At 41.0% G+C, this 16,853-nt stretch overlaps 1 protein-coding gene across 5 annotated transcripts; it reads left to right on the top strand.

The window, feature by feature from the left end:
- Positions 1-878: 878 nt before the first annotated feature.
- Positions 879-16,775, top strand: Rpe (ribulose-5-phosphate-3-epimerase). Of its 5 annotated transcripts, XM_023710051.1 has the most exons (8): positions 1,007-1,071; positions 1,277-1,323; positions 1,655-1,685; positions 7,614-7,693; positions 12,623-12,762; positions 13,377-13,511; positions 14,006-14,092; positions 15,899-16,775. In XM_023710051.1, the coding sequence occupies exons 5-8, from the start codon at positions 12,625-12,627 to the stop codon at positions 16,016-16,018; spliced, it is 480 nt and encodes a 159-aa protein (XP_023565819.1). In that variant the 5' UTR covers positions 1,007-1,071; positions 1,277-1,323; positions 1,655-1,685; positions 7,614-7,693; positions 12,623-12,624; the 3' UTR covers positions 16,019-16,775. The 5 variants fall into 5 exon arrangements, with proteins under 5 accessions (XP_023565822.1, XP_004626669.1, XP_023565820.1 ...); XM_023710054.1 differs by lacking the exon at positions 1,277-1,323 and having other exon boundaries at positions 879-1,071; positions 1,655-1,689; XM_023710052.1 differs by lacking the exon at positions 1,277-1,323 and having other exon boundaries at positions 948-1,071.
- The last annotated feature ends 78 nt before the right edge of the window (positions 16,776-16,853 follow it).

Below are 16,853 nucleotides of genomic sequence, written 5' to 3'. Positions count from 1 at the left end.
AAGACTCGGTTGTCCTCTGTATGTAGCCATAAAGACCATGGGGTCCACATTACCATCAGGGTGTTTGTAGTACACATTATGCAGTGTCCTATCCCCCTAGAATTGCCCCTGCTACATCAGTTCTTCCCTTCCTCTTGTGGTTTTACTTTCCTAACCCAGACTCCAGATACATGTGGAAGCAGGACACATCCATTTCTGGATGGTAAAGGAACAGTAAGCAAATATACTAAATTTGTCAATGACACTGCTAACAGGGAAAAATAAAAAGAAGACAAGGGACAGAAGCAGCAATAACCACCATTTGATACTAAGCACCAGCACGCTGGGCACTACATTTCCAGATGTGCAAACTGAGGCAGGGAGAAGTGGCGTGTCTGGTCAGCTAACTGCAACCTGCCAGATGTAGGGCTTCTCCAGCTCGTGACAAGCGTGCTACCGAGGGAGAGAACTAAGAGGCCAGGCTTTATCGATTTTTAAAGAGCAAATATAGCACTTGGTGGAGGGAGGAAAGCAGGGAATTGGATACGGAGAAAGAAAAAGTGAAGAAAGGTCAAGAGAAAAGTGGGGCCGGGGAGACAGCTCACAGCACCTTCCTGGCATGCACAAGGTTCTGAGTTCGATCCCTGGTACAAAAAATAAACAAGAAAGAAAGAAAACGGCGTTCGAAGAAAAGCGAAAAAAATTAAGAAATGCAAGAAACTCCTTGAGAAAGGCGGAGCCGAGGACCGGAAAAGAGCGGAAATGACATCAGAAAAGGGGGGGTGCCTAGCCCCTCTATCAAGCCCGCTCTTGGTGGCCCCTCCCACCAGAAGGCGGGACTTCCTCCTGCAGGTCGGCTGCTTCCGGTAGCGTCCGGAAGAGTCTACGGGGAAGGGGCGTGTCCAAGCCACAAACCCAATCCTGACAAGCTTTCTCTTTGCCGGGACCTCCTTGGGTGACTTGTTTTAGGGAAGCGACACCATGGCGTCGGGCTGCAAGATTGGCCCATCTATTCTGAACAGCGACCTGGCCAACTTAGGGGCCGAGTGTCTCCGGATGCTAGACTCCGGGGCCGATTATCTGCACCTGGATGTAATGGACGGGTAACTCCTGGGGGCTCGGGGCGGGTTGCCGCGCGGGCGGACGGCGCGCTTCGGTGGAGCCCCTGCTGGGTGCACGGCGCCGGGTCTCCGGCGGCGGAGGGTCCTGGGTGGGAACTGGGCCAGGCTGGTGGCGCTGACGTTGTTTGGGTCCCAAATCTCCGCCCTCCCCTCCCCCACCGAACGTGTGACCTGAGGACCCGGAAGCGACCGCCAGTCTCTAGGGCTCGTCGGTGATGTCCAGGTGGGGAGACTGAGGCCCGAGGAGCTGGGCTTGCGTTCCCCACGCGCGCGTAGCTGTCCGGGGGAAGAGGTGGGAAGACGGGCTTGGCGCTAGGCGTGAGGTTGCTCCCGTGTTTCCGTGTGCCGGATTATTTTGAACAAACCACTTAACCTCCCCGAGCTTCAGTTTCATTTTCTGAGAACTGGAATCCTCATTGTACTTCTTAGATATCTTTGGAAGGTGGTACGGGCGAGTACAAGGTTAACTTGCCTGCCGCACCGTAAATTCACTAAAATGGTTAATTTTTGTGTCATTATTTGAATTCTGATATTCCTGTCTATTTTCTCTTCAGGCACCCTGCTCTTCAGGGAGGGCAGTTTTTTGTAAGTAATTTTCAAGCACTGTAGTTATAGCACATGATGTTTAGAATTAGGATACAACTTTCTTAAGCTGGTTATAAAATGAAACCTTTTAAAACATACTGAGACTTAAGAGAACAGAAATTGTGACAGATACACAGCTTAACTTCTTGTTGGCTTTGCCAAGTGCCTGCGGTTCTCAGAACCCCGTAGTGTTACCTGGTCAGAAAAGTCATAACCATGGATCAAGGTAGAAAAAAATAAGCTTGTTTAAAATAGATAAAACCTCCATGTGGCATGCACAGATGATTAGTTCCTTTTTAATGTCACTCGCTTCTTCTCTGGAAGAATTTTGTCTTTTGTCCTGTTTGGCTAAGTTTGACCTCTTTTTTATCCCACTGCCTGAATCTGCCTTACTACAACGGCAAAGTCGTAGACTTTTTTTTTTTTAAGAGTATTAGGAATTAGAGGCTCAATGTGTAAGGTTAGTAAATACTGCCTCTCACATAAGCTTGATTTATTTGCCATCATATGTAATGCTACTATTTTGTGTGTGAATCTGTTTGATACTGAAAGCAATTTTTCTTTTTTTTTTTTCTTTTTTTTTTTTTGTGGAACCAGGAATTGAACTCAGGCCCTTGCGCTTGCTTGCCAGGGAAGCACTTATTCTCTACTGAGCCATCTCCCCAGCCCCAGCAGTTTGTTTTAATAACTGGTATGTGGATTAGTGTTGTGGGTTACAAAAATCATTTATTTTCACTTTGCAAGGCAGAAGTATTAGTGACAACAAGAATAGCAATATTTATGACCTCTGGTCCATTTCTGTTCTGACATTTCTTGTGCATTAGCTTCACATAAATTGAGGAGGTTGGTGCTGCTGTTATTGTCTGGATTTTTGACATTGAGGAATATGGCAGAGTCTTGCTGTAGACATAGGAAATGGTAGAGTCAGAATTAAAAGCAGTGTAATAGTCAGTGTTGTCTCAGAAGTGCTTTCTGTGAGTCCTGGGCTTGGAAAAAAAACATTCTGTGTTCTCAAAGAACGAGTAATGCCGGGTGTGGTGGTGCACGGTGGTAATCTCAGCACTTAGAAGGTAGAGGCTGAAGGATCACTGTGTGTTTGAGGGCAGTCTGGGCTACATAGCCAGTCTGAACTGCATAGTGAGGCCACGTGTCAAAAAACCAAACATAGGGCTGGCCTTGTAATTCAGTGGATTAAAGCACCTGCTTAGGCAGATGCAGGGACCAAGGCTTGATCTCTGGCGTGCCCCTGGGATGCTCTGAGACTTTAAGATTGAGACTGGGCATGGTGTCATGTGCCTGTAAAAGCCCAGTGCTTGGGAGGCTGAAAGTAGGAAGATCACTATGAGTCCAGTCTGTGTAGTGAGATCCTGTAGACCCTGTGCTAAATCATAAAAAAAAAAAAAAAAACCACACACACACACACAAATCCCCAATAATTTATGCACTTTTGTTACCTGTTTCATGTCTGTCTTGTTGACTATAGTATTCTCTGCAGTAAAATACCATGACAGGCTTAGCTGTCATTTGTCCAGTGAATGGATGATTAAATTATTAATGAGAAGACTCTCTTAAAAACCACTTTTATCCCCTCTCAGCTCTGTGGAATATCTTGAGCTTACTAAATAAAAATATATATATTTTTCACCTGATCTCCTTTTGCTGGGAAACAATGATTTAGAGAAAGTTCTGTGGCTGTTAAGCCTTTTCCCTTTTAATCGGCACACTGTTTGAAGTAAGAATTGTTTTTATTTCCCTTTGAAAAGGAACAAACCAGTTGGAAAGGTTCAGCCCCATTGTTGATGTCTTGCCAGAAGAGGTATGACCTGGCTGAGCTGATGCCAGTGCCCCCTGCCAAAGTGCCAGTGTAGGGCAAAGGACTCCGTTTCCAAGGGTGGGCAGCTCAGCATGCCTTCCCACCTGGTACTGCCTTTGAGTTTCCTTCTTTCCTGATTTCTAGATTCATCTAACATATTTTCAGTGTGCTTACTTTCTAGTCTCTCCCTACTTAGGGCTCCAGTTTCTTTCCTGATTCAAACTGAGTGTCTTGAGAAAGTCAGAACTAGTTTGGGGATCATTGCGGAAGGTGGGATCAGGGATCACTGCGGAAGGTGGGATCTTCGTATGGTTGGATGTTTGGGATAAAGGAAGATGTGGAAAAACACCCCCAGATACTCAGGTGTCTCATGGTACAATAGTGATGGTAGTATGTTGATCCCAATTGAGGAAACAACAATAAAGCTGTTTCTGAGTTAATGACCAAGTTTTAAAATTAGAGATTATTTACATTCCTACTGGATTTTTTACTTCGGAAGAATTTTTTTTTAATTTTTTTTTAATATAAGTATTGACCGGCACTCGTCCACACTCTGAGGGCTCTCTTGGACGAGCTGAATGGGACAGCAGCCACTTCTGCCAAGCCCAGTTCTTCATTTGTCCTCCACGACTGTCTGTCCCATTTGCTCCTGGATATTATATGCCAGTTCCCGGTGGCTTGTTAGATTGTGCTTCCTGACTCACAGGAAGATTGTTTTCTTGTTACAGTCTTGATGTATAACATATCAACCTTAATCCTCCTCTTCATCAAGTTTATCTTGTTTGTCTGGTATAAATTGTATTACAGTCATATTCTAAGTCAAGTTTAAGATTGGCAATGGAACGTGATGACAGATAAGAAAATCTTATTATATCATAAATGGTTACGGTTAATTCCAGTAAGTCCTTGGGAAAACGAATACTTAGTTATTGCACTTTACTTCTTGTATACTTTACTCCAAAATATACCTTCAGGGAAAACAAAGCACAATGAAGCAGACTTCATGATATGATTTCTCCTCCTTAAAGTGAACTTAGTGTGTTCCAGGTTGGTCTGAAAGAGCTCCTTGAAACATTTGTTAAGAGTTCAGATTCTTGGACCCTCTTTGGAGGCTGTAGGCTTGCAATTGAAGTCATATATGCATTTGTCACAGTTACTCCTGCGGGCACTGTTGGCAAGCAAATCCAGTACATCCTGGCTTCATGCTGGCATTTGTAGCCCTTCTGAAACCTAAGATCAAAATTAAGACTACAAAATTCTTGAACAGAGTATGAAATAAAAAATCTTTTAATTTCAGAGCTATATTCAGTAAGCCTTACTGAGTGCTCATTTGACCCTTATTTCTTAAGTAACATAGCATCTTATCTGTAATCCTAACTGATTTCTTTTAGAATACAGAACCGGGCATGGTAGTGCACACCTATAATCCCAGCACTCTGGAGGGTAAAACAGGAGAATTGGGAGATTGAGATAGGAGGATCCCTGGGACTTCCAGACTAGCCTGGGGGCTACAGAAGTGAGCACAAGTGCAGCCTGAACTGCATAGTGAGACCCTTGTCTTAAAAAAAAAAAAAAAGAAGAATTTCTTAAATACTAGAAATCCAACCTAGAGGAACTCGTGTGTTAGCTTGTGAATGTGTCTGCATTGCCAACCCCTTTCAGCAATGTTCTCCCCCGGATGTTTTGGTCATTCTTTTCATTGTTGGCACAGATGTGCCTAGTAATTGAGACCCTGACATTTGAATCCATATTGCCTGCATTTCACTGTGGCCTGTGGTACTGACTCCCTGACGTGACTTCAGGCCTCTTCCTCATCTGTATAATGCAGGTAATGGTACCGGCGTCCTAGGGTAGTTGTGAGATTTTAAAGGTTTAGTATGTGGGACGTGTTTAAAACTTGTGCCTGGACGTGCCTTATGTGCTCATTCTGCCAGGTATCTGCGCTTAGAACCCCAGCCGTGGTGTGTCCCCTCCTTGCTTCCCCTCCCCCCACATCTAATCAGATCACAAATCCTGCAGGCTTGTAACTCCTTGTCAATTGTTACTGTTCCTTGCCACCTCCCAACAGCTCCTTTACTTCCTTGCCGGTCATTGATTGCCCAGCCCATCTTTCTGCTTCATTGTTTGTCTTAGCTGTTATTTGCTTCTTGCTTTAAAATCTTACTTCATACTAAAAATGGGGTAAAGAGCAGAGGTTCCCATTTGGCACCCTTCATTGAGTAATAGCCAACCTCTTAGGTTTTTCATACCAGGCAAGTAGATCAATACTGTTTCCCCATGGAACATAACATGCTTATTTCTGCCTTTTCTTTCTTTTTCCATCTTCACAAATCTTATTTAATAAATGTCATGATTACTCTTTTAACATCCTGTAGTATTTGCTCTTATTTTTAACTGTCTTACCTATAATCACAGACTATCTGTTCATTATTGCTTGACTTTTCTCAAAGCCAATACCTATATGTTTGGTTTATTTCTGTGGTATGGGGGTTTGAACCCAGTGCCTTCATGTTGAACTACATCCCAGCCCTTTTGTTTGTTTAAGACAGGGACCCCCTTAAGTGCTGATTGTCCTTGAACTTGCAGTCATCCTGCCTCAGTCTCTTGGTGTGCTAAAATTAAGGCATGTGCTGCCATGCCCTGTGTAGTTTACTATTCATGTAACAACTCATTATGCGTGGCCTCTCCTATAGTAATTCAGGGGAATAGGCTCCTTTTGTCATGATGGGATTTTTTAGTAGAAAGGGACAGTGAGGGTAGGAAGAGTTTTGGATAGGGTTGAGTACCCATCCTCCAAAATGTGGCTGGGGTTGTAGCTCTGTAGCACAGCAGTTGCTTAGTATGCTGAAGGCCCTGATGTTGGTTCCCTGCACCACAAATACTAGAAGACCTTCTCCCAAATGCTTGGGAACAGAAGTATTTCCGTTTTTTATTTTAGAATACTTACATATATATAATGAGGTACTTGGGGGATGGGTCTCAAATCTAAGGTACTTTTATATGCATTAGTGATCCAGCATTTTGATTGCAGTCTCACATGATGAGTGGAATTTACAACCCAAGGCATCATTTTGGCACTTGAAATGTTTCCAAGTTTAAAATATTCAGGTTATTGGATTAGGAATGCTCTCATACTACCTAACTTCTAGACTGTGGTGACCCATGTCACTTAAACTCACAGATGGCAGCTAATCATACGGACTGCTCTGGATGTGAGGGGAGCTTGGCAGTGTTGTCCTTGGCTGAGTTGGCTTCCCACTCAGCACCATACTGTAGCAGTACGGTTGGGCGTTTTGGTGAGTGGCCAGCCAGCACTTGCCAATGAGTTTGTGAACTTAGGCTACAAAGGAACACTAATGTATTTCTTCCCAAGATGTAGCACCTTGTGTACTATATGGGAGGTTTTGTTAACTATTTTATCGAACGAGTGACCACACTTATTTGCAATATTAACTGAAGCAGGGTAGAGGCTGTTGTAGGTCTGCTGTTAGGCAGACTTCATTGGAATCCTACCTCCACCGTTTAACCAGTTGACTTAAGGGTGTTATTTAGCCTGTATTCTTCAAGGGGAGTAATAATAGTGCCTTTGCATCTGGCTTGTGAAGATGAAATGAAGTAGGGTACAGTCCCTGGCACATAGTAAACCCCGTGAAAATGGTTGTCTTTAAGGAAGTTTAAATGACTTACTTAAGGAAGTTTAAATGTCCTGTGACTGAAGTGGATTGCAAATAGCCACAAGTTTCTTGTGACAAGCTAGGATTCAGGAGACCTGTGTTAGGGTTGTGCATTTTACTATTTAGTTGTATTTAAGCAAGTCATAAACTTTGGAGTTTTGACTTTGTCGTCTTTGCATTTCTACTTGTTGTGGGTTATGAATTACAGATGACTGATCATTGTGAAGATACATGGAACATTACATATTTGTTGTAATATCAAAGAGATACTATTATGCAGAAACAAAATTAGCCTGTCATTTTTACTTTAATTTTAATATTGTATTAAGTTGAAAAATAGCACAATCCCAGTCTCCTCTAACCCTGTCATACTTCATGCTGAGAGAGATACAGAAACTGAATTGAAAACATTTTCAGAGTAAGATTTTGTTTGTCTTGTAGGCATTTTGTTCCCAACATCACCTTTGGTCACCCTGTGGTAGAAAGCCTCCGAAAGCAGCTAGGCCAGGACCCTTTCTTTGGTAAGTGGGTGTTACGCCATCTGAAGTTGAATATGTTGTTCAAATAAAGGAAAAGTGAATAATTGGTTTCTTATTTCAAGTTCCTCTTGTACCCTTCCCTCTCAGCACCCCCACTCTGCTCCCTATATTAGGGCTTCAGTGGCTTGAGTTCAGTAGCAAGCTAAACTTTCTTCTACCTCAGAGCCTTGGCACTTGCTAATGTCTGCCGAACAAGCTTTTTACTTGGCTGACTGCCTCATCTTTGGGCCTCAGGTCACTTGTTTTCTAAGCACCTATGCTAAATTAACTTTTATCCAGTTAAAATCTTGTCAGTTTTCTTCTTAGGAGTTGGTCCTGTCAGAGATTACTTTTATCACACTATAAAATCTGTGAGAGCAAAGATTGAATCCACTTCGTTGTATTTTTCCTAAAGCTCAGCATTATACAGGAGTGGGACTCAGTATAATTGTTAATTGAATTTATGAATCAGTTGGCTGATGCATGGCCTGGAAGTCATGTGTCATGGAAAGTGCAGCTTTCCACACATGGAGCCTGAGTATGGTCCACCTCAGTGTCCTAGGATGATGTGAATTCAGACTTCTAGCACGTGACCCAGAGTTACTTGAACTGAGGCATATAGATTGTCTATATTTTTTTGCATTTGTTATTTTAAACTAAACTAGCAGTGCCTCATTTATACAAGTTTTTATAAATTGGTTTTTATGTAACTTCTCAAATTTAACAACTAATCTTTACTGCTTTTATCACTTTTGGCCAGTTTTATAAAGGACTCTGTGTGCTGTTCACTGTGGCAGTCACAGGCCACATGGAACTACTTAAGATTAAACACTGAACTTCTCAGACACACTGACCCCATTGCAAGTCCATAGCCACGTGGGGCAGTGACCACTGGCTTGTACCATGCAGCCGAGGAACATCTCCGTCCTGTTGGACGATTCATGTGCGTTGAGCAGACCAAGGAACGCATGCGCTCTCACCTTGTCAGGAGACACAAGGAACAGAGTCAAGTACCATGGGCATCATTTGAAATTTCCAAATAATAGGGATCAGGTCTGTTTTTTTGGAAAATGAAATTTCCAAAGAAAATGTATTACTTCTTTAATCAGCTTATACCAAATACCATGACTTTTTCTGTGAATTGTTCACACACAAGAAGTGGATGAAGCAGCATACTTTGATCATATGGTTGCTGTTGAGGCTTCCGCTTCCTCCTGAAGGCATTTTTCCATTCTAGTTTGGCTTCTGGTGTGACCTCTTTAACACTGTGTGTGTCTTCTCCTGTCAGTGTCTTTCCTCTTTACAGTCCTACTACTGCTGCTGTATGCACTCCACTTTTTCTCCTGGTTTTATTGTTCATGGAAAAACTTGCTAATTAATATTTCTAACAGAAGCATTTTTTGTTAATTCTTGTATCTCTGTTATTGGATAATTGCTACATGAATGTATTTTAGCAACTAAATCACAAGTTGTGTATACAACTTCTGAAAATTTCAACTGCTCCACTTTAGTAACTGCTCCACTATCTAATAAAATGATAAATCATTTCTCCTTATTATCTCATTATTTGTCATTATCAGTCAGACTTCTCTAGATAACAATGTGGTTATACTGTTACAGTATGGTCGTAACTACATTCCTCATACCCAGGTGGTGCTTGGTGTCTGTTTTGCTGAGGGTACAACCTGCTGGTGAGTTAGTGCTGGTGCTTTCACCCAGGTCCTTGCAGTGGCTTTGAGCTGTGCCAGTAGTCAGCAGTATGTCATCCCTGTGTCCACAGAAAGTGCCTTGAAGGAACCGTATGAATTACTGGTTTGAGTAGATCTTGGATCTTGTATGTGTTTGTCGAACATTTGGATGAAAGAGAAGGCCCTTCTGCATCCTCAGCTGTGACACTTTTCCAGGAAAACCTCTCATGTGATAATTTGAATTATGATCTGAGTTTGCTTTTTCAGTGAACACTTACTTTTTCTTGAAATAATTGGCAGATAAACTACTTTTTAGAATTATTTTGTTAACATTTTCTTTAACATTAGCAACATGAACTTTTCACTTCAGGGAAAAGGCCTTGTCAGTTTGTTGCCATTGGTAGAGCTTGCAAAAGCAAAAGAATTTTTGACAAGTATCTTTTACCACCCTGAGCTTGTCTGCTTCCTGGCATGGATGCTCTTTGCCTTACAAGGGGGTTACTTCTCAGTAAATGCATTGTAAGTTGAAAGTAAGTAAAAAATGCATTTAATAACTCTTAACTTGTTAAACTTTGTGCCTTACCCTAGCCTCTTAAACACGCACAAAACACTTAGCTAGTAGTTTGGCAAAGTCATTTAACATAGCCCATTTTATAAGGATTGTTGGGTATCTTAGGTAATTTATTAAAATACCTATATTCAAAACAACACTGGCTATCCAGTGCACTTTACAGTGTCAGCTACTCACTGTTGTGATTGGAGCTGGTGCTCATTGCCATGTTGGGAAGGGAGTATGTACTGTCACGTCACTCACACAGGAAAACATCAGAACTCAAAGTATGCTGTTAGACTTTGAACCACTGTTAAACCAGACCAGCTGTGCTGTGTTTTTTCATATACATCCATACTGTGGTGTAGTTTAATTCACACATTAGCCTCAGTGAGGGACTGACAATAATCATACAATAGCTGTAATAAAACTTAAGTGAATATGGTTGGTCAAAATATGTTACTAGCCTATATTTACCCTCGTGATGATGTGAAACAATACTTAAAGAAAGTACTTCACAGCCTATCTTGGGCATATCTGCATTCCCAGCATCATTACTTGTGAGCCTGGGGGCGATTATTCAGTAAAATACAGGTCCCTTAAATATGGTTCTGTGATGCCACAACCAGGATGGCTGCTATGTGACTAATGTGTGGGTAGGGTATACGGTATGGATTCACTGGGCAGAGGAGTCATTCACAGAGCAGGGTTGTTTGAGGTAGACAATTTAAAATTTATTTGCTTGTTTATTTCTAAAATGTTTTTTTATTTTGAACCATGGATCAGCAGCAGAAAACCTCAGAAATGAGACTGTGGGAAGCAAAGCCATGAATAAAAAGGAATACTGTTACTGCTTTTAGTATAAAAATTTATAAACTAATAAGTAAATATTAAAATGTCTTTATTTGAATTCCTAATACATTAAATGTCTGTAAATCTAGTACATATGAACGAGTGTTTTGGGCTCTTCAGTGTTTTGAGTGCAAAGGGAACCAGCTCCTACATTGTTTGGGAACTGCTGATTTTATTAACTACAGGCGAACTATTGATCATTGCTCCCCAAAATCGTAGGGATGCCCCAGTGGAGGTTGTAGTTACTGTAGGCTGAAGTTTGAGTAGGAATGACATAGAGATCTGATAATTTAGAGAATGAATAAACTGGATATTATAAGCCAAATTGAATTTTTCTTGTTGAGAATACATGAAATAAGGAACATTGTAGTGAATACATTTTTGAAGAGTAAATTCAAGCATTGTGGCAGATACCTGCAATCCCATCATTTTGGAAGGCTGAAGCAGGAGCATTACAAATTCAGGTCACACCTGGGCTACTTAGTAAAAACCATGTTTCAAAGAAGGCTGGGAATGAAGTTCATTGTGAAGGTCCTGGTTCAGTTACCAGTAATGTGAAAAAAAGAGAAAGTTTTGTCTACTAAAATTGTACTTTTTTCTACTTGAGAAATAAACTTTACTCTCAACTTCATTAGTAAAGCTGTGTACACTTTTTCCTGATATTTTTTTCTAAAACTTTGTTAAACTTTATAATCTTAGTTAAGTTCTGAAATACTACAGATTTTTTTCCTTTAATACAACTTGGCCATGTCGTAAATGTTCTTATAGCAAAATAAAAACTCAAGAATTCTCACACTACCAAAATAAAAAGAATTCTCACACTACCCTGTATCCAGGACAGGATTCTTTCTTCACAAAGTTGTTTCTTGGCTTAGTTCTCATCTGCCCCTTCCTTCTCCTGAAATGCTGTTTTAAGTTAAGATTTTTGAAAAGGCCACACCCATGTCTATTCTTACATCCTAGAGTGAACCACACTTAAGAACGGTGGATGCCAGTCCCTTGGCAAGCTCTCTGTCCCCAAGTCTTTCCCTTCTGCACTGCTTTGTTGTTCAGCTAATGGCCATTCTCTTCCCAATCCTTGTCATCTTCTTCTTAGTAACTGCATCGGAATCCATCAGCTTTTAGTGGCTGTATCTGAGTTGCTGCCTTCCTCTCTGCCTCATTTATCACAGTAGCTGCCTCAGTCAGGCCTTGTCACTTCCTCCAGCACCCTGAGGTGTTTTTCCCGTCTCAGAGTGCAGCCCTGGCCTGCAGGGCCCTCTGCCAGCTCTGCACCGAAAACCACCCCCCACCAGTGCAGCTCCCACCCTGCTGCATTGGTGCTGTAAAGTGTCAGCCTTGCTTATTGTGTGCCTCTCGTTAAGCATGTAATTCTCATGACAGCAGACCAACAGCAGTGAGGTCTGCTTTGTGCCATAACCCTAAGACCTGAAGTATCTAACAGTGTAGTAAGTGCTCAGTAAAGTTGATTGAAAGAATAAATGGACTGTCACAGTAATTAGCTGAGGGCACATAGGTTCTACAGCTAGTAAGAGTTATTTAAGTCCTTTAGGGTAGCATTTTCTGGGCCTGAAACAGGGTTTCCTGACTTCTGGTTGTTAGTGTTCATACATAGCAACATGTTTTTTGTGGAGAAAAAAACTTGGTGAGGAAGTAAATAAATTTAATTAAACCCTGTCTTCAGATTACAGGGAAGCTGCCTGGACTGCAGTATAGCATAGTAATTTTTGCCATGCCAGGAGAATTTAAATTCAAGATGGCCGAAACTATAGGTGGCCATAGTAAAGGGAGCCAGGTACTTGCCTTCCTGTGATGCTGAGGAGCCGTGTCTCTTCCCACTAGACATGCACATGATGGTGGCCAGGCCAGAACAGTGGGTGAAGCCAATGGCTGTAGCAGGAGCCAATCAATATACCTTTCATCTTGAGGCTACGGACAACCCAGGGGCTTTGATCAAAGATATCCGAGAGAATGGGATGAAGGTAAGAAGTCTGTGACAGCAGTATTATTTTATAGTTTTTAATTTATTTGATACAGACTCTCACTGTGCAGCTCAGACTCGGAGTGATCCTCCTATTTCAGCCTGCCCAGTGCTGGGATTAGAGGTGTGCATCACCACAGCCAGTTTTGATGGCCTGCACCATGCGCCTGGAGTTCTGGGGCTGGCATGGCATGTGGTACCAGGGGTCAAACCCGGGTCCTTGCTCTTGCCAGGCAGGTGCTTAGACTGTCCGGCTATCTCCCCAGCCAATAATGTTTTATATTATTCCCTTGCTGAGTTTGTGGAGTATTTGGTAGAAAACAGGAACTGATACATGAAGACCTAACATAAATAGTTGTTTAGCTATGAAGCCGGGGATAAAGTATAATCTATTTGTCAGACAGGATTATATATACCATTGATCTTACAAGTTACTGCTACTTGGAACTGTTAATATTTGATAACCACGTTGACTTTTAAAAAAAAAAACCTTATATAATGGTCTGAATAGCTTCCATTTATTATTTTTTATGATATTTGTACTAGCTCTGATATGCCACTGTAATAAAGGGAGATAATTGTTAATGTTTCATAGCCCATTTGTCTCTGTTACAGGTTGGCCTTGCCATCAAACCAGGAACTACAGTTGAGTATTTGGCACCATGGGCTAATCAAATTGATATGGCCTTGGTCATGACAGTAGAACCTGGGTTCGGAGGACAGAAATTCATGGAGGACATGATGCCAAAGGTAACAGAAGGATTTGATATTGGATATGTTTATATAGCCTGCATTAAAAGGGCATTTATAGAGATGTCTTGTTAGGGAAGTGAGGGGTAAGGGATGCCATGTGAGTAGCTATCATAGACTTAAGTTTGGATGCAGCACTGATATTGTCTGCCTGTTGGGAAATTACCTTTTGAAACCTCTATCTCTGTAGCCTCTAAATATATTGGGGTTTTCTTTGAGTATTAATAGTTTGCCTTTGTTTTTTTTCTATAAAATCTAGGCTCGACGAAACCATGCCAACCAGAAAAAAGCTCCCTTTATAAAGCCTAATTCATTTCTGTACATTAAAAAGTATATGTTCCCCCATATTGTTTTTTATTGATAATAGCTTCTGTTTGAGAGATTTGGCATTTTAGGGGCTAGCTAATGACCTATTTGATTTTGTTTATTTTTGTCTCTGGGCTGTTTTTTTCCTACCTTCCTATTTAAAGTCACTTGTCTCTTCACATGTCTAGGTCCACTGGTTGAGAACCCAGTTTCCATCCCTGGACATAGAGGTCGACGGTGGTGTAGGTCCTGACACTGTCCACAAATGTGCAGAGGTGAGATGCTGCCTGCCTGTGACTTGGCCTATTTCCTGTCACTGTTGAGCAGGCCAAAGACATTTCTCCTGTTTCCTAAATTGATTTTCCTTCTTGAGAAAGTATTTTGTTGTTGCTATTGCCCAAATGTAAAACTAGGAAAATGAAGAGCAATAAGTCAATCTCTGAAATGACATACACTGTTAAATAGTAAATCATGATTATTTCAGTAATACTCATCAATGGAAAAAGAGTATACTGAGTGCCAGCTCTTTGTAAGATCATTAAGCTCCAAGTCCTTGGACTGAGCAGTTTTTCCAAACTAGGGAAAAGAAAGATATGTTATTGCTTTGCCAAAAAAGGGTAAAGAAAATACAGAAATGTAATTGACCTAATTATCATAACTTTTTAGAAATGTTACCTCTTTGTCACTTGTAAGAACTGAACAAGTTTTGATAAAAAAAATTCCCATTTGACCCTGTGGCAGTGACATGCATTTGTTTTGTTTTCACATAGCTTGCTTAGCATAGTTGGGCTCCCAGGCATCATAAGAGGATGTCAGCCCTTCGAGTACTGCTGTAGGTGATCACTGCTTACGTGGCCTGCTTGCTTTGGGCTGGGGGTTGTACTAGGAAGTCTAGGCTAGCCTGGAAGTTGTAATCCACGTCCTAAGCTTGCTGAGTACCAGGACTGCAGGTGTGCACCATCACGCCGTGTATGTGGCCTGCTTTCATTCAGTATTCTGGATCTGCACTTCCGGTTTCTTCTGCAGCAACTGTGCTTTTCTCCTTGACATACAAGCTGTCAGAAGTTGACAGCAGTAAATGCTTATGAAGGAGGGGAGTGCCGCATGAATGATTAGTGAGCGTGTATTCGTTTGTCCCTTGTAGATTGCTTTATGTTGAACTGTTACACTCCTGCTCCAAAGAAGAGACCTGTTAAATGGCAATCTCATGATGCTTTTATCATTTCCATGAAGAGTGTTGTTGGAGATTGCATTATCATCATATGACCAGCATCTTACTGGATAACTATCTGTTGCTGTCCTCTCCATTTTGTTAAAATAATTACTTAACAGATTGGGATTTTCTCAAGTCAAATCCAGGGAAGTACAGAGCTAAATTTAGTGGTGGCTTTTTTTCTTTTAATTTCTTTGCTTTTGCATTCTTCTAAAATACCATTTTGAAAATCTTGCTAGCATTGAAGAATGTTCAGTCTTTTTTTTTTTTTTTTTTTTTTTTTTTTGTTTGTTTTTTGGTACCAGGGATAGAACTCAGGACCTTGCACTTGCCAGGCAAGCACTTATTCCACCGAGCTATCTCCCCATCCCTCATAGCATTGAAGACTGTTAAGGAGGCATACGTATTCCATTTATCCTGATACAAGTGGGGTTATTTAAACTTACTGTCACTAGTATTTTATGAAGAGTTTCACATTTTTGTGATAATTGTCCTTTCAGGTTATCCACAAAAGTATGCAATTAAGTCAGAGATTAATTGTAGCTTGTTCTTTAGTGTTTGTTGGTGCATTGGTACGTATTGGGGAAAAACCTTAAAGGGTTTAAAAACCTTACCTAAATATTAGCAGAGATACTACGTAGTTTAGAATTTATTTAACTACAAATACAGTGATTTTTTTCTTAAAAACATTTAAAAATAATTGTATTTTCATTCTTGAACATTTTAATTTTCTACCTCATTGAATTAGATTGCTTTAGTGTGCTCACCTCAAAGCAGCTTTTGAGGCAGTGATGGGAACTGTAATCCAAGAGTCGTTTCAGGCACTTGTCCTTCTTTAGGCCATAACCTAAGTATTCGCTTCTTGCAGGCGGGAGCTAACATGATTGTGTCCGGCAGCGCCATTATGAGGAGTGAAGATCCCAGATCTGTGATCAACTTACTCAGAAATGTTTGCTCAGAAGCTGCTCAGAAATGCTCCCTTGATTGATGAAACCACAAGAAACCCAGTGTTTGTGGTTATGAAACCTTTTCACTGGAAAACAACATAGACTACCGGATCATATCTCAGTTGAGGCAGTGCTGCTTTCCTGAGCAATTGTTCCAGTGATTAAATTCTGTGGTACAGAATGTTCTGAAGGATTAGAAATTGGTGTGTATTAACTACATTTTAGTGACACAATTTAAGATTAGAATGAAATACCCTGTTTTTATGGGAGAATTGATTTTTATAGTGTAAAAATATGACTTAAGGTTTCAAACAGAAATGTCTTAATGCCTAAAGAGGGAATATTAGCTACTATGAAAATATTTGTTTTCTGTGTTTTTAAAAAGAATGTTCTATTATTTCCCAGCTATTCTCTAAAAACAAAGGGAATCTTTGTTTTTCATAATTCATATTATTTCTGATTTGTGTATAAGCCTGATAATATGAATAGAGTAGAACTAAAAAATAGAAGCTTGGGTGGAATAGCAAGCTGTAGGCTTGCATGGAAGATTTTTCGCTTTTACCCTTGTATTCAAGGCATTAAAAACGATAAAAGCAATATGTGAAACCCAGGGATTCTAAAACGCAAGTGTGGGTTTATCAGAATGTTTGCACTGCCAAAGCTGGTTGGTTATTCAGTGATTTCTTCCAGCCCTTGGCCTTGTTAATCTCACACACCATTCTTGAGGGCGCTGGATGCTGCTGCTGTGTTTGTTAGCTTTGTGTAGAAAGGAAAAGTAAAGCCTTCCTTTGAAATTTCCACTGTGTTGAATGAATTCTGACTCTGTCCTTTTCTGTTTGCCGTGGCCAAATCACCCGTCCTTCTGTACTTTTAACT

This window comes from Octodon degus, unplaced genomic scaffold (assembly GCF_000260255.1).
Source record: "Octodon degus isolate 3935 unplaced genomic scaffold, OctDeg1.0 scaffold00016, whole genome shotgun sequence".
In the NCBI taxonomy this organism is placed as follows: Eukaryota; Metazoa; Chordata; class Mammalia; order Rodentia; family Octodontidae; genus Octodon; species Octodon degus.
The sequence above is the reverse complement of the archived record's forward strand: the minus strand, read 5'-3'. Positions and strand labels throughout refer to the sequence as shown.